General features: G+C 50.6%; 9 protein-coding genes across 9 annotated transcripts; 1 reads left to right on the top strand and 8 right to left on the bottom strand.

Annotated features, from left to right (window-relative positions):
• Positions 1 to 255: 255 nt before the first annotated feature.
• On the bottom strand, positions 256 to 2,840 carry N7468_001859 (uncharacterized protein; the record flags this gene model as incomplete). Its single annotated transcript, XM_058471156.1, has 4 exons — positions 256 to 792; positions 848 to 1,200; positions 1,281 to 1,985; positions 2,054 to 2,840. 4 exons carry the CDS (start codon positions 2,838 to 2,840, stop codon positions 256 to 258), a joined length of 2,382 nt encoding a protein of 793 aa, XP_058334297.1.
• A 1,315-nt stretch (positions 2,841 to 4,155) lies between these two features.
• On the bottom strand, positions 4,156 to 5,768 carry N7468_001858 (uncharacterized protein; the record flags this gene model as incomplete). The annotated part of the gene is made up of 3 exons (XM_058471155.1): positions 4,156 to 4,930; positions 5,043 to 5,110; positions 5,181 to 5,768. The coding sequence occupies 3 exons, from the start codon at positions 5,766 to 5,768 to the stop codon at positions 4,156 to 4,158; spliced, it is 1,431 nt and encodes a 476-aa protein (XP_058334296.1).
• Positions 5,769 to 6,400: 632 nt separating this feature from the next.
• On the bottom strand, positions 6,401 to 7,207 carry N7468_001857 (uncharacterized protein; the record flags this gene model as incomplete). The annotated part of the gene is made up of 1 exon (XM_058471154.1): positions 6,401 to 7,207. The coding sequence occupies one exon, from the start codon at positions 7,205 to 7,207 to the stop codon at positions 6,401 to 6,403; it is 807 nt and encodes a 268-aa protein (XP_058334295.1).
• Positions 7,208 to 8,148: 941 nt separating this feature from the next.
• On the bottom strand, positions 8,149 to 11,620 carry N7468_001856 (nucleoporin Nup120/160; the record flags this gene model as incomplete). Its single annotated transcript, XM_058471153.1, has 3 exons — positions 8,149 to 8,208; positions 8,450 to 9,609; positions 9,673 to 11,620. The coding sequence occupies 3 exons, from the start codon at positions 11,618 to 11,620 to the stop codon at positions 8,149 to 8,151; spliced, it is 3,168 nt and encodes a 1,055-aa protein (XP_058334294.1).
• Positions 11,621 to 11,790: 170 nt separating this feature from the next.
• N7468_001855 (uncharacterized protein) lies at positions 11,791 to 12,525 on the bottom strand (the record flags this gene model as incomplete). Its single annotated transcript, XM_058471152.1, has 1 exon — positions 11,791 to 12,525. The coding sequence occupies one exon, from the start codon at positions 12,523 to 12,525 to the stop codon at positions 11,791 to 11,793; it is 735 nt and encodes a 244-aa protein (XP_058334293.1).
• A 426-nt stretch (positions 12,526 to 12,951) lies between these two features.
• N7468_001854 (recombinase RAD51) lies at positions 12,952 to 13,716 on the bottom strand (the record flags this gene model as incomplete). Its single annotated transcript, XM_058471151.1, has 1 exon — positions 12,952 to 13,716. The coding sequence occupies one exon, from the start codon at positions 13,714 to 13,716 to the stop codon at positions 12,952 to 12,954; it is 765 nt and encodes a 254-aa protein (XP_058334292.1).
• A 1,208-nt stretch (positions 13,717 to 14,924) lies between these two features.
• On the bottom strand, positions 14,925 to 15,390 carry N7468_001853 (uncharacterized protein; the record flags this gene model as incomplete). Its single annotated transcript, XM_058471150.1, has 2 exons — positions 14,925 to 15,142; positions 15,207 to 15,390. The coding sequence occupies 2 exons, from the start codon at positions 15,388 to 15,390 to the stop codon at positions 14,925 to 14,927; spliced, it is 402 nt and encodes a 133-aa protein (XP_058334291.1).
• Positions 15,391 to 15,593: 203 nt separating this feature from the next.
• On the bottom strand, positions 15,594 to 16,072 carry N7468_001852 (uncharacterized protein; the record flags this gene model as incomplete). The annotated part of the gene is made up of 2 exons (XM_058471149.1): positions 15,594 to 15,893; positions 16,028 to 16,072. 2 exons carry the CDS (start codon positions 16,070 to 16,072, stop codon positions 15,594 to 15,596), a joined length of 345 nt encoding a protein of 114 aa, XP_058334290.1.
• Positions 16,073 to 18,067: 1,995 nt separating this feature from the next.
• N7468_001851 (uncharacterized protein) lies at positions 18,068 to 19,423 on the top strand (the record flags this gene model as incomplete). The annotated part of the gene is made up of 3 exons (XM_058471148.1): positions 18,068 to 18,378; positions 18,437 to 19,047; positions 19,152 to 19,423. 3 exons carry the CDS (start codon positions 18,068 to 18,070, stop codon positions 19,421 to 19,423), a joined length of 1,194 nt encoding a protein of 397 aa, XP_058334289.1.
• Positions 19,424 to 19,518: the final 95 nt, after the last annotated feature.

Below are 19,518 nucleotides of genomic sequence, written 5' to 3'. Positions count from 1 at the left end.
CGATAATATCAAAAAGTTCTCGTTAGTTAAGTAGTTATATTCTGCATATTACATGTTCTTGGTATCCTTTGTATGGGGGGGGGGGGGGCATCCCGTTCATTATATCCATCCTTTAGTCATGCCAATGTCGCCCCGTGAAATTAAAAACGCCCATGCAACACCAAACTATATGTACTGATCAGGACACCGAGTTCAAATTGAAGAAAGAAAAGGCTCCCCTGCTGAGGAGAAGGAAAAAGAAGCCGAGCTCAAGAATCAATAAAACCTGCCCAGCCAAGAGGTCTGCCTCGAAAGACGACGGTAATCATTCGCAGCCGGACTCGCCGGCTTCAAGCTCGATTCCTCGACCTCCAGGTTATCAAACCGTGAATACCCCGATGTCTTCCCCGTATCCGAAGGAAAGCCATACGGACTATCCTTGTCCGCCTTGGCCCGGATATAGAAGTGAGAGTCTTCCTCTTCCATCCCAATATACCATCGCTCCTTGAGCTGTCTCCCCACAGGCCCACAGCCACACGCACCGTCGAGCCGGGTCGTCAGCGGACTATTCACAGCAATCGCGAAGAGATTCTGTGGCTCGGTGAAATCGGTGACCTGGTGGCCGCGGGCCTCGAAGATCAAGAACACGAAGACGATGGCGCTGGTGAGGAACGCGAAGACCAGGATGACGTAGAAGATGCCCTGCCACTTCTCCGTTTCGCCGGACGCGTACACCATCGCCTGGAGCGCGGCAGGGAAGTGCTGGTACACAGGCTCGTCGAGCATATCGTTGGCGCCGGAGTAATTCCAGCCCTGGACAAAGGGGGGAGTTCTGGGTGCTGAGGATCAGAGTGCTGCCAGCCATCACGGACAGCGCCTCGCCAATGGACGGCAGTTGCGGGCTGAGGGAGTAGGAGTCGGTGGCGTTGTCGTAGGACGGCATCATTTGCATGATCAGGCGCTCGCTGCTTGCGTCCGCGCCCGTGATTCCGGATCCTAGGGAGACGGAGCTGGCCCATTGGCCGACGACATTCTTGTAATCGGCAGACCAGATGCCTTCCTTGAAGTTCTTATCGTGTTTATTGTATTGGTACTTGTTACCGTCTTCATCGCAGTTGGCGAAGAGGACGGCCCCGCTGGAGGCAGCCCGGTAGGAAGTTGAGCATTTCCCGGTTTCTTTGGCGCGGATAGCGCACAAGACGTACTCGGGAGAGGAGATGCCTGGTTTGCCGAGAATGTAGATCGCGTTGACGGGGTAAAGGCCGGTTATATTGATGATGGTGTTGTAGGCGACCGGGTACGTCCCGAAGATCGGGGCTGCTGGCCGTATTTCTCACCGAAGCCGAAGAGATCGTCGACGACCGTGCTATTGTACCAGGTCGTATTGACGGGAATGTTGCTCGAGGGCTTGACGCTCCAGGTGGTCGCGTTGAAATCGCTGGAATTGGGCCAGGCGGTATACACGATGGGGGCGAGTTCCTCCGCGGTCATGCCGGCGCAAAGCACGTTCATTGCCGGAGAAGGCACCGCAGCTTCGATGTTATACTTCCCTCCCCCGGATGCGTCAACCGGCTGGCGAATTTGATTGATCCCGTCAAAGGCAGCACGGGGAACGTTGCCGTGCGGGAAAGCCGTGGTCACATTTTGGACAAAGCGGCCGTGTTTCTTGGAGAGCTCGGTCATGTTTTGAATTTCGATATAGGCGCCGATGACGGTGGTATTGTCCCAAATCGAACCGGTCGGTGGCGGGCGTCGATACAGGTTGTCCGATAACGGATTCTCTTCCACCAGCCCCGCCCAGTTGCTGATCCATTGCTGGTAGTTGTGGTAGGCACTTCCTACGTGTTCCAGGTCGAAGCAAGTCAAGTTGCGATTGTAGGGATCCATTTGCACGGAGATTGGAGTTTGGCACGTCCGCTCCAGATAGATGGTATTGGCAAAACTGGCCGAGACTTGACCGTAGAGCTGAATGTCCTCGACAGGCCCCATGATGAGTTTTGGAGATACTGTGATTGCCTGCGTAAATATTTTGGACGATGGAAGAAATAAGAGAGCACACCACAGCTGTTCTCACCTAAGGCTTCGGCGGCAGTGGTATATAGCATCGCTACAAAGGATGCGACCAATGCGATCATTCCGAGGAACGTGAGAGCCGAGTATCGAAGCGTCTGCCAGTGGACAATCATTGACCCCGGTTGCATGATCCACGTTCGCATGCTCATATCCGCGAGGCTGATCCCCCGCGAGTTCTTCGTCAACGCGCGGCGGCTCAGTACCTGGCCCAGAAAGGCCACACAGATTGTAACATAGGCCAATTCGATGGTCTTTGCAAAGAAAGCACACAGTAAATTGGCCGTCGACGGAGCCGTTCCGCTGGTGCTACCAATGCTCTTCCATCTGGGGCCCCAGATCGCAATCACCAAGTACGTTCCGGCGCCGCATGTCGCATAGAACGCCAGAATCAGGATCGTAACTGGAATCCATGATATGCGCCGTTTGAACAGAGATTCGCGGGTGGGACAATTAGGAAGGTGAACAGGGTGGGTTTGCGACAGGCCGGGCGAGAGGCCGGGGGTTTCTTGAGGAGTTTTCAAGAACCCCGGGGTCGTGGGCTGGCTGGGCTGGCTGGTGCCGCTAGAGAGATAAGAATCTCGTTTTCCTCGAGGGAGCGTCCCTGGTGGCGGAGATGGTTGGGAGATGCCCAGGCCGACTTCGCGAAACACGCTATCGGAGAAACTCTCTCTGTCGATGAAGATGGGATCGTCTTCGGAAGATGATCGCCCGAGAGGATGCCATGGCTGTGAGACCAAGTCCTCTTCTTCTGGGAGCAGCGAGTGCTGTGACTCTCGTGAGTCGGCCATGGCCCTACAGAGGAGGAGAAGCTCGGGGTCTTCAAGTCCATGGAGTTTTCTGGGGCTTTGATGCCCAAAAGAAAGGCCTAGAGGGGCCTTGGGGATCCACATCCAGTCCCAGACGGCCCTGCGGCTGATTGCCGTTGTGGGGGCCACAAAATGGAGAACCAGAGCTTCTCAGGGGGATCTCTAGTTGGCTATCGGGGCACTTTATCAGTCGATCTCAATTTGTCTCCGGCCAAAAAGATGCTTCAGCTTGGCCATCAACGGGCTCCGACAAAGCTGTGGTTTTTAACGCTCATCGTGGCCACGCATATCAACCACCCCCGGAGCCCCTTGACGGAGCCCATTGCACGATGCTTGGCAGCACACAACAGGCAGCATGGCATGAGGCAGGTTTGAAAACTAGCGCTTACGTGCAGACTAAAATTGTACAGTCCAATTGGGATGCGGCGGGTCGTTCGAACCTTGGAAACGTGGTCATAGCCCTACATAAAGCCCCGATAATCCAAAAATCTGCTTCGATCCAATGTGGGGGCATGGGGGGCCCTACATGGACTCAGCTGTTCTTTGAACTCACGAGGCCTCCTACTTTGATTGGCTTGCGGCGATGCCCGAAATTAGATCACAATACGAGCCAATCCAACAGGGTAAATCCCTGCGCTTCTAGTACAAGGGGCGTTCATTCGAAACGTCCCGGCTTGTTATCCAAAGCCTATCTATAACCATCCTCGAAATGACGCTATTTTAGACCAAAAAAACGAATGTTTATGGACCTTGTTTTGAATAGACCCCCCCCCCCTACCCGAGCCCTGGCTTGCAGATGATTGTACCAAAGTCCCAAAATTACATGATAGTCTATATAGCAGAACCAGCAGTTCCGCCTACCTACGTAGGGGCTAAGGTAGCCAGTATCAAAGACGAACCTAAAGGTGATCCACAAGTCTAGACTCATGTCGGCACTACACGTCCTCCTTCTTCCCCCTTCCCCACTGGGCCAGGATCTCTAGAACTCCATGAAACGCGCTTCTTAGTCCACAATACACCGTGGGAACCATACCCGTTTTACTAGGACTTTTTCTCAAGACGGGCATTGTGCTAAGGCAGAAGGCATTAACAGATCTCGAACTCGAAATCATCCCCTTCGCCACACGTATCTTAAAGCACCATTCTTACGGGGATTGCTATGATTACCCCAGGCCACCTTCTTAACTCTTCCTCTGGGGTCATAAACTCTGTATATAAACTTGATCATTCAGTATGTGGAATTTTAGTATGGTCCAATAAGGATTGGTGGTGTAGGATATATAACCATGAATATACATCAGTATTTGATGGGGTAGGTGAAGCGGTATGCACACAGACTTTTGCCCCCTATTGTACGAACATCAAACGGTATTCTCCGTCCGCGGCTCCAATCGGAACCCCCCCATTCCCACCATGTCCGAGGAGACTTGGCCACAACAAATCCATCGGAGGTGAACTTCGCTTTGCCCTCCCTCTGATGGCGGAAAAGACGAATGATGGTCCTTGCAACCATCACTTTCCAATTTATGCTCTCACCGGAATTATAACCATGTTCAGTGGTGTTCATCCCAAGCTCCTTTCCCATCATATAGCAGCGGACCAGTGTTTGCCAGCAGTATTTCAAGTAATTTCCGAGCTCCTCGCGATTTGACGGGTGTAAAGGATCATGAGGTACATTGTGCTTGCTCCTGGGTGGCTCGTAGTCGGCCAATCTCATGACTTTCAGTGCCAGCTCCATGGGCAAGCCCTTAGAACAGAGAAGTGACCGAACGGCATGAGTGTCGTCCGCCGAGGGCTTATGGGACCCAGCACCGGGCAGCCACAGATCCAAGAATTCATGGATAGGTACCCGTCCGTACAAGCCATGATCTTCTTTGTATCGGTCGGTCGAAGAGCTTAGTAGATCACCGGAGGCAGGATATCCCTTGAATTTATACCTTCGCCTTCGATGGAGTTCTCTGTTCAACAACCAGTGCTCTCCGTTTCCGGTGTTGGTCTCCAGGGACTCTCTGGATGAATCCATGTCAAAAAAGCGACGGTGTGGAAAGGTTGCCAGGACAGACTCGTCCCATCTTCGTCCGATCGCGCAATTGATTAGTGTTTTCTGATAGAACCGGGTATTCCTATAGTCCCTTTCTGGCGTTCTACCAGAGTTAAAATCCCAGGAGTTCTGGAAAGGCGTACGCCACGTTGAGGCAGATATAGACCGAGAGCATTTTATAGCATATCAGATTCCACCCAAGATCGTCGCCCTTTGGAAAGTCAGCTTGGAAGGACTCGGCATTTCTTTTTTTTTTTCGTCACCATAACTTAGACACTCACCCCAGTATCGTAACACGGCGCTCGACTGAACCACCTCCTGAGGCAAATATCCGGGTGAGCACAGACTCGTAAAATTGCATCCATTTCTCCGTAGAGCAACAGCGTCTTCACAACCTCCAAATTGAAGAAAGCATCGCCGTTCTCCTCATAAAACTGATAGCACTCGTTGTCCACAAGTGGTCGCAGGAATGCAGACATGAATCGCTCTTCCGAGGGGATAGGTTCACATTCGCACGCTTCGAGACCATCCCGGAGGTTACAGACGCCCGACGGACACTCGCTTCCTCTTGCCCACTTGCCCCGCCAACGACGGACTGTGGGCGCTATTTTTCGAACTGTAGCCTCGTCGAGGATCAAGTCCGACGGCTGAGGGATATCATACTTTTCGGGGTACTTCCGCCGCTCACAGACGGCATGCTCGTCGAGATTCCTAACAAAGGCGTCGACAAATCGGTTGAGATCATTTGCCTGGTGTGGCTTCCCCCGCGGGTACAGATTTGTGGCGAAATTATCGAACGGACCCGGTGCCTCCCACCTCAGATTTGAGGCGAGCAGGTGCCACGGGATATTGTGTGCTTGATGCGCCATCCCTGCGAGAAGGGCCACTGGGAAAGTCTATAAGGTCTGAGGACTAGAAATAAGAAAAATAGCGGGCCGTCTTGGGGGATCTCTCCCTTTGGAATCGTCGCTGATGGCGGGGAGATCTACACGGAGTCACGGACCTCGTTTTGACTATCCAGGCCTCCAGTCTAGTCTACTATATATAGGCTTAGCGTGTAATGTCCATACCGCTATACTTACCCTTCAAGTCACCCAAAGTACCTTCAAATTGTTGATATTAGCTACTAGTAGCCCTCAACCCAGCCAAAGTTGAATGATACCTGAGCTACAAAGAGTGGGGGAAAGAAAAGGAAAAGAATCTGGGAAGTACAAGATCATTATTCGCTTGATCATCGAGATGGACGTGCGAATGTAAAAAATGTTCTCAAATTGTTAATAAGCGGTACTTGGCGCGACTTCTTGCTGTTGGGAATATTGTATGTAATTTACAAAGAAGGTCCCAGTATTCAGATGGGGTGTACAGTACAACAATCACCATTGAAATACAAGATCGTCCATTTCCCTTGCCATTATAGGCTAGGCCATTGTATTGTGCCAGACCCACATTTCCAGGTCCTAGGGAGTGTGGTCTATCAGCGTCGTTACCGTAGACGGTGTAGTCACTCCTCCTCATCCTCTGCCACATCATCAGCGTTCCAAATTTTCTCGGAAAGCTCTTCAAGGTCATTTTGCGAGAATAGGATGTCCTGTTCTGCGGCTGTCCCAGGATCGGTCGGCCGTAACATAAGGCTTTCGAAAGGGATTCGAAAGGGGAGATCCCCAGTCACGATTGCGCGGCCGTCTTGTGTGATACGCGCATAGACGACCTGAGTTCGATGGATGTGCGAGCGCTGCTGGTCGTTGTTGGCATCTTGTCGAGCCCAACTTTCTAGTCGAATATTATTGTTGACTTTATCGACTCGAAGTGTGAGACATAATTCAGCATTCCCGTCTTCAGGACTCAGCAAATAGCGAACATCTGCATTTAATTTCTTGTCGTTTTCACTGACTGCGACTTCGAGTGCAACTGATGGCATTTTCATCCTAGGATGAGCAGATGAACGGGGTCTTCTCACAGGACACCAACTGTAATCGGGCTCTTTGCCTCTGCTGCTTTCTTCGCCTCTAATCGAAGCACCAGGATAGCCTCGAATAGCTTTATCGAGTTTCATTGGTTGGAGTTTCTGCAATATGAGATAATTTATTTCATGAGCAGCAGCACAGTGAATAAGAGAAGGCATCTTGATGAGGATTAATCCTTCAGTGATATCGAAAGACGAAATATGATAAGAGGTATCAGTATCAGCCAAGTTGATGATACTCTCAATCGACTTTTTGCCAGAGCGGAGAAGGAAGCATGCCGTTCCTTTCGAGAACTCAGAGGCAATGAGGTTGTTTAGCTGATCCTCTCCGTCGTAAGCAAACATTTTTGTAAATGGAATTAAACCATTTAGGAAACTACGACCAAGAATATCCAGTTCACAAACCTCAGCGCCATCCCTTGGTGGTTCGTTCTGATCATCCTGAAAATAGCACGGATAATATTATTGCAAGTTGAAAGATTGGATTTGCTTCAGAGAATCATAGCCAGTGTGATGTAGTTAAGTAGACCATCCCTCATAATGACGATCTTAGTTAACGTCACTCCCAAGCGGGCGCGCCACCCCCGACCAAACTTCCCACTCCACTTCACCAACCACCCTCCATGCCCCCAAAAAACGCGATAGACCGCTCAAATTCAGAGGGTAGACTTGGATTTGCTGTTCAAGCGATCAACACGAACAAAAAATCGCGTTAATACGCAAAGCGTCACGTGTTTATAACGTATCTCGTCAAACACTGGACCAAAGACTCCGTCGAGTTAATTTACGCGATAATATACGTGCTAATATTGTTGCCGTGCCTCACCGCCTTTTATAAAGTAATCTAGAGCTCCCCCGGGGCCAATATATCAACCGGCCCCACATAAATTGCCACAATTTATGGCGCGCCTTCTTGCTGTCGGGAATATTGTATGTAATCTACAGGGGTCCTAGTACAGTAGTCAGATGGGGTGGAAGCCCCCTCGACCACTGGCTTTCCACTCGGCTCGGTTAGCCTGGGGGAACCAATCACTCGATCGATCCAGATGCGCAGGTACTGAAGCACTCGCCGTGACTCATCAAGTGTAGTTAACTAATGTACCTAACTTAGCGCTGCTGGGCCACTTTGTGAACTGGTGGATTGAGTCACCCGATCATGGCGCAGTCAAGGTCATCTTCTATGGGTCGAGAGACGCGACTATGCCTGCACTTACAATTGTCAAGAGCCTGATATTTGACTACTAGTATCGGACTTGGCCAGAGTACCATCAATGCCACAGGAATTGTTAATTTTCTTGTCCGGCCAACGATGGGCGGAGAGTAAAGGGCCCCGATTTAATGTAGCCCTGGGAAGAATTGTTTACGTGAAGGTTGGCAACTACCTAAGAGTCCTATCGAAAGGCAGGATCAGGGCAAAAACGGATAATGCTTGAACTCCTTTATCAAATTTCAGCCACAAAAGCTGCAAACAGGCCAAAGAAAAGAAATGAAACCATAGGAGGAAAGAAATAAGATCCCAGCTGAAAATTGCCCCCAGGCGGAAAGAGGACGTTCCAAAGCACCGCAAGAGCCCCCTAAAGAGATTACCATCGTTTCATCATTATCAAAATCTTGCTCGTCATCCTCCAGGAACCCAAATTCCCAGTCGCCGCGCTCGATACGGCTGACCCTGTCAAGCTCTGACTGGTACTCCCGACGCAAGTGCTCCAGGGTCACAATGATGCGCTCTTTGGGAGACTCGACAGCTGGCTTGAAGGCGACACCGTTCTGGCCACCAATCGATGAGCGGCTGCCCCTACGACCAGCCGAGGAGAAAGACGCACTGGATGATCTCCGCTTAGAATTGAAGGCCGAAGGTGATCCTGCATCCACATCCTCCATGAAGACATTGCCATCATGGTCAGTTTGTGAGTTGCGGCGACCATTGGCAATGGGCGAAGCCAATGGACCCTTCTCCACAAGGATATACGCCTCACTCTTGTCGACTGACGCCAAAAGGTTGATAAGTGACAAGAGTTCAATGCGGATTTCCTTGCTTTCGGGATCATCTTCGGCGACCACAGCTTCTTCGCTCTTCAAGTTCTTCTTAAGGACCGCGGAACTGGAAGTCTCTCTTGCTTGCCGAAGACGCTGAACGTTGCGATAAGCAATCTCAGCGGCCCCCCGATAGTCATTTCGGGCAATCCGGTAAGCTTGCAAGATCCGGTGGTAGTCTGGCGAGCTTTCGCTCCCTCGTTCATCAAGGTCCAGCCACGAAGGAAAAGACTGTTGCTTCAGGGCGAATTTAAGTAGGGTATCATCAATGTGAGAAGCAATATTGGGGGTAAATGCCGTCGGGAAGCGAAGGATTTGTTCAAGACCCGCAGTGCTGGGACCTGAGACAGCCAAGATAGTGGATATGAGCGATGTGAGGGCTGATCTTTGCAGAGCAAGATCTGGGTACCGCGCTAGTGCAGAGTATGCCTGGTCAAATTGGCAGGTTTTCACGGAAGCGTGGAAGAGTCGGGAAAGCAAGTCAGTCCGCAAGCTCGCGTACTCGGGGGTCTGTTCGGCACATGCTTCGGACTCCAGGGTCTGCAAGGCCAGACTAGCAAACTCTGCAACGTACGAGAATGAGCGTGCTTTTTCGAATATTGAAAGGATGTGTTGGTAGTATTTCGGGATGCCGTTGTGGAAAGAGTTCACGGATACGAGGTCAAGAAGAGTCGACGACATCTCATAGAGGTTTCCAAGGGGTTTGCCACATGCTAGGGTGGGAAGTTATTGTCGTTAGTAATAGAATCTTAACACTATCCAGGATGAAAACTTACAGAGAAGATAAGCGGCTTTGCGGAAGTAGATAGCCGCAGTGTCAAATTCGGACATCGCGACATGCAAGCGCCCCTTCACATAAGTCGACCATGAGGTGTCCGCCTGGAAACGGAGAAAGTCCCAAGCAAGGTCGATGTTGTTGTTGGCAATGAGATCACACTGGATGTACGCCAATGCATTGGGGTATGCGACTTCGCCCGGTCTAGCAACCCAAGCCAACAAGTCTTTGACGCCCAATGACAACGTATAGCTTTGGGGTAGGCCAATTGTTTGATGCGGCTTGATGTGATGAACAAAGAGATCCTCAAGTATAGTCACAGTTGGGGCGTGGCTCTTGGAGCCACGATCCTTCAGGGAAAACACAGGCGTTCCGGGTTCGGCTCCAGACTGAGGTGACCGCGTGTGAGAGCGCTTCCGAACATTGGACCCAAGCCAAAACACCATTTCATACTCGCGAAGCAGATCAATGAATGTAGTAAAAAGTTCAGCTGGGTCAAATGTAGAGCTATCTGCTTGTTCAATCTCACCGTCCACAAAGGTGATGAGAATCAGCAGATTGAACAGTAATTGACGAGTGAGAAGCACTGTCTCGAAAACACCGGAGATGGTGACTCGTTCGCCGAAGTGCGTTGAAAGTAGTTCTGAGTCCTTGCCACTGAACTTAAGAGGGAGCGTCTTGATGATGAAATAGAAGATTTCACTATGGAGGTTTCCAGCATCCAAATTCTCGTTGAGTGCTGCAACGAGACCATCAAACATTTTATTAGAGATACGCTCTCCAAATTCACAGCGTTCACGGAAAGCCTCGATACGATCTGTGATCGACGAAGATGGCTCCGTGAACAATTCGGCCTCGAGGGCTGCTTCACATGCAGAGTTGAGTTCAGGAGAGAAGCGCTTTTTGAATTCCGCGGCGACTTTGATCAACGAGGATGCTTCCTCGTATTGCATGCCAAGTTCACTCGGGACATTTCGGTGCCTCCAACGGCTGATGATAGTGGCCCTGTCTTTGCTGAGTTCGAGACCAGAGTTGTAAGCAAGTAGTTCAGTGGTGTTGCACTCGCGTATCACAGCACAGGAGTCCGATAGAAGTAGCCAAGGTATTTCAGCATACGAATCATATGCCAGAGACACAGGTTCGAACCTGCGCTTGTTGAGGTCTTCGGCAACCTGCCAGAACTGACGCCACTTGGCATCAGTATCTAAGCGGTACCGACTGTAGTCCATCTCGTCTTCTGAAAACTTGCGTAAAGAGACAGTTGCTGCAATGGTCGAACATAACCTCTCTGCCAAGGGAACTTCCTTCTTCAACAAAATCGGAGAAGATGATGATGAAAGTGGTTTGAGGGCCTCTTGGTAGATCGCGATGGCGGTTTCAAGCACCTCGGGCAAGTACCTGTTCGGGTGCAATAGATACTTGAGCCATTCTTCAGTTGGATCCACCACATCATCAAGGGTTGAAGCCGGCAATGCCTCCTGGCGGTGGGTCTCAAATGTCGTTGAAACCCAGTTATTAGCCCAATCTGTGGTCAATGTCTGAAGATCAAAATGGACTGAATAAAGCTGATAAAGGCCATGATTCCTCCACAAGACCCATAGCTCCATGCCTTTGCCCTCCTCCATGGATTTCACTTGGAAGTCGGCAATACTCCAGAACATGTTCCCTGTCACGTCGGGGTCTACTGGGCGGAAGCTGTCGTTGGGGAAAAGATCCTCAATAATCAAATCAGACGTAAGACCACCCTTCACAGCCCAGAATTTGAACCGTCCTTCTTCAAACGGAGAGTAAGTCACCACATAAAAGCGATGGCTTCCATCCATCGCGCGCTCTGCGTTGAAAACTCGAATGAAAGAAGACTCGGCCGGGTTCAAGGTGTATGGCACGGTGTCGGGGTCCATTGGTCGGTTTAGTAAGTCCTTTGTCGCGGCAAGTTTGTTCGTAGCCATGTTCCAGATCTTCAAGGTATGATTGAGGCAAACAGCAAATACGTAGGTTTCGTCGGAAGTGGTAGCGATGGCATTGGCAACATTCAGGTCGAGATTCCGGTCGTTGTGCCGTAGCGAAGACGGTGCATTCCATTTGACAAGGCCGCGGAGTGAAGCCCCCCCATGTCCGTTCATCGAAAGTGAGAGGAGACCAATGAGATCCTATGAATCCATATTAGACAGGTAATGGAGAAGGAGGAACATCGCCAAGCCATTGCTTTCGGAGGCTTACCATCGTCCCCGGCTCGTCGGGTCAGTCGTAGCAATGCGCCATTGTCCAAGGAAATGAATAGTTCAAGCGGGCTGCTCGCGTGCAGTCGATGAGGTTGAGAAAATGAGAGCGGCGCAGGGACGCATGACTTGCTCCAATCCGCGATGTTGTTGTCAATTGAATCTACCTTCCGGAAGAACTCAGGTCGTAAAGACAAGGTGTACAGTTGTCTCGAGGAGGTGATCACAAATGCACTGATGACTTCGTGGCCCTCATAATCGGCAAAGGCTACGCCAGATGGCAGAATCTGCTCTGCGAAGTGCAATCGAAGGGTCACATTGAAATCGAAATGCTCCGAGGCGCTCTTCGTCAGGTCCACGCATTGAACCTCCAGGGTCTTGCTGTCGTCCACCACACGCCATAAGAATGTCCTCGGGTAGGTCTTGTGCTTGCGAAAATAGATCGTTCCTTGCGTTGCAAGGTACCGTTTCGCGAACTCGTCTTCGTCCTTGGCGATCGAGACTTCGGGGTGGTCGGTCGATGAGATCGAGAAGCGTGTCCGTCGATGCGCGCTTTCGGAAAGGTGAACGTTCGCAACGGTGGCAGACGAGGATGGCCGCAGGTCCACCCTCGTGTCCTTGTAGATTCTAGCCATGGTGAAGTGGAGACGCAAAAAGTCGCGGTCTTCAGACTTCCATGGCTTTGGCGGGAAGGTTGCGAGGCGGAAAGCTGGAGCTCTCAAAAAAACAAAGTCTTGGCGCGGGCGCGTGCTCCACTGGATTACTCACGCTTTACTAGTCAACAGAGCAGCAGTCTTTCCAAGGTTCATTTAGTTACCGCTGGGTGGTCAGATGATTTTCATTGGAGATAAAATAGAAACTGCATAGCTGCTATCCGATCCCCTCTGTACGGTGAATCACTACAATACTAATACCAGCCGGCGAGTCTAAAGGGGATATCCGTTCATGTAGATTCGTCAAGTCACTAATATCATATCAACAGTCATAGGAGATAGCGTAACAAATATGTGTTCCGAGCAATGCAATTGCCTTAATCATCTGCCATATCCTTCTCATTCGGGTCACCAATGCCATCTTCGTTGATAGCAAACAGGCAATCGCTCTCTGGGAAGACAGGGACTGTCATAGATCTTGCAAACACGAGTCTCACCACGGCCTTTCTTCAAGCTGAGACGAGTGGTACTAGCATGGGCGATGATATTACCACCAATTGGCTTCTTGGGGTCGGGGTTGAACATAGCGCTGGGCCCTCCATCTACTTGAGCCACAACCTGGTTGGTGATGACAACGGCAATACCGAACTCATCTGCCAGCCGCTGCAGGGTGCGCAGGAACTTAGCCAAATGAGTCTGTCGCGATGACAACTCCCCTCGCCCGTTAAAATCAGTTCGGTACAAAGAGGTGGCCGAGTCGACCACCAGCAACGAAAACCGAGTCTCACACATCATTTGCGATGCTTGAGTGAGAAGTGACAGCTGGTGATCGGAGTTGTATGCACGTGCATATGCCACATTATCCAGAACTTCTTCTCCCACGAGGCCATATCGCTGAGCGACCGCGAGAAGTCGTACCGGCCGGAATGTGCCCTCGGTGTCGATGTAAAGACACTTCCCTTCGCCTCCGCCCATATCAAAAGGCAGCTGGCAGGTGACGGCTAGAGTGTGACAGATCTGACTCTTTCCGGTTCTGAATTCGCCAAAGATCTCCGTAATAGAGCCCGTTTCGATACCGCCGCCGAGCAGAGTGTCCAGCCGTTTCGACCCAGTGGTTATTGAAATGAGTTCACTTCGGCGGGCGTGCATCTCAGTTGCAGTGGTAAACCCCATTGGTACCAATTTCGCAGCTGTATGACAATATATGATCAGCGCGCTTGATTCTTCGTAACGACATCCGTGCGGCGAGCGCCTCACCTTCTACCAATACTTTCGTCGCTTTTTGTTCCGAGATGCCTTTTATTTGCTCCAGCAGTCGCTTCGGCCTATCGAGAGAGATCATCAGTTGGGCATTGCTCAAAAGTCGGGGGGGGTTGTTTGAACATACGTATACGCAACTGCCTCCACTGTATGGTAGCCCGCATCGACAAACAGTTTGATATCTCTTCCAGTCAAGCCAGCAAGACCCTGTAGACAGGTATGAGTACACCGTTCAGTATATGGCTTTGTCAGAGCAATGGGCTGTCTTTTGACGTACCTCGAGCGCAGAAAGCGGGGTGGGAGCACCAGGGCCGGGTAGGCCATTTTCATCAAGCTCGCCTTGTGTCTCCATTTCCGCCAGAATACGAGCAGATGACTGTTTCTGGATAGATCTGAGGATGCGCAAGAGCAAGTAAAGGCCGTTGATTCTCCCGAAACCCAAGTGGACTCAGGCCAGATCAACACGGAACCGCGCGTTGGGCTTAGACGCAAAGAGGTGCCGTGGTTGAATTGCCCTTGGGACTAGACGAAGGGGCTTTTCAGGGAGCCGTGATGTGAGTCACCAGGCAACTGCACCTCGTAGTGGCAAACTATTAGCGAATAACTCGGGACCCTCGGACAGGTCTTTTGTTGTTGGCGGCACGACGCGTTCGGACTGTCGCGCGGTCACGTGTGATGTTCTGCCTAAAAGAAGCCGCGATGGCCCAATTGACCAATCGTTTTTACCTTCAAACGAGCTATTTGAAAAATGGATCTATTGTCACCGAGGCTCTCCAGGAGATTCTGCTTGGGGATAATAAAGACTCTACGAGTGTTGTCAGCTAATTTGACCTAATTTCAAATTCGTCTCATGATCCTAATCACGAATGGTGTAATGTATACAAACTGTACATAGGTGCTGAGTACTCGCAAACCAAGATGTGAAGCTCTCCTGCTCTCTAGGAGCCCTTCACACCACTCTGCCACCCATGTTCTGAAAAAAAGACGAAAAATAAAGAGTCAGCTAAGTCCCCCTGACTGCGGTCTGAAATTGATGAGCCCACTGCGGCTCAGTGTTTGCTTCGGCGAGCGATACCCTAAGGACATCGACTGAGTCGTCCGAATATTACAACTGCATCTTGTCACGTTTCTTCAGGCAATTCCTGCTGCACTTGTGTTTCGTCGTGCTGCGACCTGAAGTGTTCCAGGATTGACTCCCGAATCCGTCTTCCATGAAGATCTCTCAGTTTGGGGTCAAACTCGAGACGCCCTGTTGGCAAATTCATGTGGATACTTTCATTGAAGATTTGGCTGATTCTGCGCCTAAATTCCTCCGATGAGCGCCGGCGGATGAGGGTTCCTGTTGGACAGCAAATTAAGGTATGCGCTTCCATGGGGTGAATCAGCCCTGGTTCGCCACTTACTGGTCATCCGTGAAGCCCGATTCTGCTCGGCTGGAGGGCGAGAGCCAAGTTCTCTTGCAAAACCGTTCGTGCCATACTCATCGTCATTACCCGGAACCAAATCTGAATCCGTGCTACCGAACATTTGACTCGAGCGGAAGAGGCGAGTGTGGAAACCCGCACGCTTCTCGTTCCTGGGCGGCATGACGTTGCGACGATACAGGCTCCTGGGAGAATTAGGAGCGCTGTTTGAGATTGCTGGCCTAGAGATTGCGCTTGATCTGAAGGACTCGCACATGTGATTGTTTGCTGCGGGTATATCAAGATTGGGCTGAGGCGGTCGCCGCATTTCTGGCGATACTGGTGTTGGGGTCTGGGGAAAATTCTCAGGACTCATGGATGGGGAATCTAGGCTTTCTGCTCGAAGCGGAATCGGGCTCGGCATCGGACTCGCAGCTTGGCTCCTAACGGGTGTACTGGGGAGGCGTAGACTTGGGCTGGGGCTCGGGAGTCGAAATTCGCAACCCAGATTCCCTCGACATGAACGCCTCGTTTGAGGGCTCTTGCCCCAAATGGAACATCATCCAGTGTAAGGATAGGGTACAGCTCTGCCTCGCCCTCTTTTTGGCGGGCTTCGGTAACCGCATACCGGCGGACTCTCCAGTTGTTGTACAGGAGAACGCAGTAGGCGTAGAGCATGACCAGTATCTAGGGTGTTTCTTAGCAGAATAGAGGCTTCGGTGTATGGGATCTCGTACAATCAACGTTGCGAGTATCTAAGACGCGTTTGTGTCAGTGAAATGGAGACCAGCATGATCTCAGTTCCAATGTATAGTACGTACCAGGCTCAGCTTCTCCCACTGCTGCCAGGAAGACCAGAAAGCCATCGTTCTTTTCGGTCGGTTTGTGGTCTTTTTGTTCGAGTGTTGAAGATGGGACCTCCGTCGATGTTCTATCGAAGAAGTACATGAGGAGAGGCTGGATGGCTAGTAAGTTGCGTAGAACATCCGCCTGCGTACCTGCCTGTTTTGGGCGTTGGAGGAACGCAAAGCAACTGCAGCCCAGCCATAGATTCGAGACTAGAGTCTGTTACCTACGTATCTGGCTGCACGGCGACTACCTGCTGGTAAGTAGTAACTACGAGTTGCTGAGTTTCGTAGAGTTCCGGTTAGTAGCGCTTCTGTACTGTTGTGGATGAAATAGATATATACTATTCGGACAGCGCCTTCTTAGCTTTTTTTTTCTGAGTGTGATGAAACGTATCTGTGCGATCCGGCCCGGAACCAACATGGCAGGGAGAACCCAGCCTCGAAAACGAGGCCTAAAAAAAGAGAAAAACCAAAAAGAAAAAGAAAAAGAAAAAGAAAAAAAGAATCTCTCCCTCGGGGAATCGAACCCCGGTCTCCCGCGCTTATCAGATTGACAAGCGGAAATCATCACCACTAGACCAAGGAAGATGTTAGCCGAGTTCCACTCGACCACTTGGGGTTGGTTGATGCAACATGGACCACCTTATGCATGATAATCCAGTTCAAGTATATTGCCCCATAGTATCAGTAGCAGCTTCCAATGAGACGATATCATATTCGCCACCCCCCCCCCAAATCGAGGATACCATTAATTGCGAATAAAATTCGGGAAATTACTATTGCTATATCCTTCATGTTTAAAAATGCGCTCAATCCCGTGTTTGATCGCTCAATTCGAGCTACCTTCCTTATGTCGGTCTCAAGCCTAACTACTGGTGCGGGAATATATATACCTATCGGTACCACGACGGGACTCATATAAGCAGCCAGGGGGTTGTCGGAATCTCGTTTACGTCGTGCTCCGGCTGATACAAAAAAAGGCCCTCGAAGCTGCTATACCAATATATCATACCCCCATGAAGGAACAAGTTCCATTTGAAAAATTAGAGCTTATCGGGGCCAAATCGGGATGCCGAAGCCGGGAAGTCTTGCACGGAGAATTATGAGGACTCGGAGAGCATCAACTGCAGACGCAAGGCGTGTGATGCCAGCCGCGGATATTAGAATGCATGACACAAGCTTCTGGTGCTTGGATTCGTAACAGAATGGATCTGCGGGATCTGCGAGTTCTGCGAGGCTTATCTGGGTTTCCAGCCCATTCACAGCGCACGTCACTGTCACAGGGCCCCCCCCTTCTTCCCCTCTCTTATCATTATCGCCCCCTCTGCCCCCCTTCGCTTGACTTGCCCCCCCCAAAATACCCCAGAAACCCCAGCGACAGAAACTAAACCCGCACAAACCCGCACAACAATGCCTCAAATCTGATTATCGCTCTGTAAAATTCCAAGCTCCGAGCAGAAGATTGAAGTTGGAATTGACTGTTGGAATTGACTATTTCCTTTATCAAGCCTCGAAGCATAATTCCACATGGAACAGAGTTATGCCATTCCTGAGGAAGGTTTGCCTCGAGCTTACGAGTCGTCAGCGATCATGATCTACACCCGTGCATGCTGTTCAATGGATCTACCTGCCTTCTGTTTCAGCTGGAGCTTAACTATACAATGAAATTTAGCGCATAAATTTTTTTTTTTTCGCATTCGACGCGTAGAAATTATTCGAAATTAATGAATCTAAATAGACTTCTTGTAGAGCTCGAGCGCTCCTTCGAGCATGAGGCCCAACGCTGATATGAAACAGACGGAGGTGCGAATACAAGAAGCTGAAGACCAGAGGTCTTCAAGGTGACGACGTAATCTCCCCGCGAAACATTCTTCCTGAATTCTTCAAGTCCACTTGTTCATAACTATTCATTTCATTCCCATAACGCCATCAAGCCCCTCGCAGGCCTGAGACATACATAATGGGTTCTGTCCCCTCGTTTTGGGAGCAAGCAAATCATTATATCAAGCCGCCATGAGTCTGAACGAAAGGAATCTCGAAAGCCCGGTGAGCATTGAGAAGGAGCCAATGCATCTCGAGAACATTGAAAAACTCCCCGCGCTCGAAGAAGTAGGTCGGCTTGCATCATGGAGAGGAGCTTTGATTCTACTCGTTACTTGTGGCTCCCAGTTCCTCGATAATGTCTTCATGACAAGTTCGAACATGGCCCTGGCTTCCATCCAGGAGGAGTTCGACGTATCAAACACCAACTTGCAATGGATGATATCGGCCTATACCCTGGCATTTGGTGGGTTTTTGCTGCTCGCTGGATATTTGTCTGATCGGTAAGGACATCCCCGCCACTCTCACCTATCCACACTGTCTGACGGTTCATTATCACAGGTACGGTAAAAAGGAAATATTGTGTGTCGGCCTGTTCTGGCTGTCAACATGGACCCTGGCAATTGGCTTCGGCCAATCATTCATTCAGATCACTGTGTTCCGTGGTATCCAAGGCATTGGAGCCGCAATGACCGTCCCGTCCGCGATCGGAATCATCAGTTCGTACTTCAGCGGCGTTGATCGAACAAGAGGCCTCTCGATTTACGCCGCATCGGGCACCGTTGGCTTCTGCACGGGCCTGATCTTTGGAGGGTTCCTCACATCCTCCCTCGGCTGGCGATACATCTTCTACCTGATTGTGATCATCACTGGATCTCTCTGTATCCTCGGCCTGATTGTGCTGCCAAAGGATCGTGCCGACGAGAAGTTGAGACCCAAGATGGATTACCTTGGAGCATGTCTTTCGACTGCTGGTCTGATTCTCTTGCAGTTCGTCCTTTCCAGTGGAGGTGTCTACGGATGGGGAACGCCTTTCATCATCGGTCTGCTTGTGCTGTCAGTCTCCTTGCTGGTCGGATTCATTCTGCTGGAGAAATTTATCCCCAACCCACTTATGCCTCTTTCTCTATGGAAGATCCACAACTTCGCGGGACTCTGGCTCGCTGGATTCAGTAAGTTGACCAAATCATCTTTTGAAACCTGTCCTAACAAGCCACAGCCTGCTACGGAAGCTACCAGAACATCATCTACTACATTGTCCTAACAGCACAGCAAGTCGATGAGTTGTCTGCTGGTAGTACCGCTCTCCGGTTCCTGCCCATGGGAGTGATTGGTTTCGTCGCTTCTCTGGGTACAGGAAAGGCCCTTGAATACATGAATGCCAAGTATCTTCTTATCGCGGGCCTTGTGCTCTCCGTGCTCGCTCCTTTACCGAGCGCCCTGACTGTTACGTCTTCTAATGACTTGTACGTACCAGACCGTCCCAATGATAAAGAAATAAAAGCTAACCATCTGCTAGCTGGGTCAACACACTCGGATCATCTCTGATCAGCATCACCGCCGTGTCGCTCATCTTTGTTACCACGAGCACTACGATCCTAACAAGTGTGCCCCTCGACGTCAAGAGTCTCTGTGGCGGCATG

This window comes from Penicillium chermesinum, assembly GCF_028974085.1.
Source record: "Penicillium chermesinum strain IBT 19713 chromosome Unknown utg000002l:1.0-5270490.0:1.0-5274688.0, whole genome shotgun sequence".
NCBI lineage: Eukaryota > Fungi > Ascomycota > Eurotiomycetes > Eurotiales > Aspergillaceae > Penicillium > Penicillium chermesinum.
Note: the sequence above shows the minus strand (reverse complement) of the source record. Positions and strands in the feature narration are given on the sequence as shown.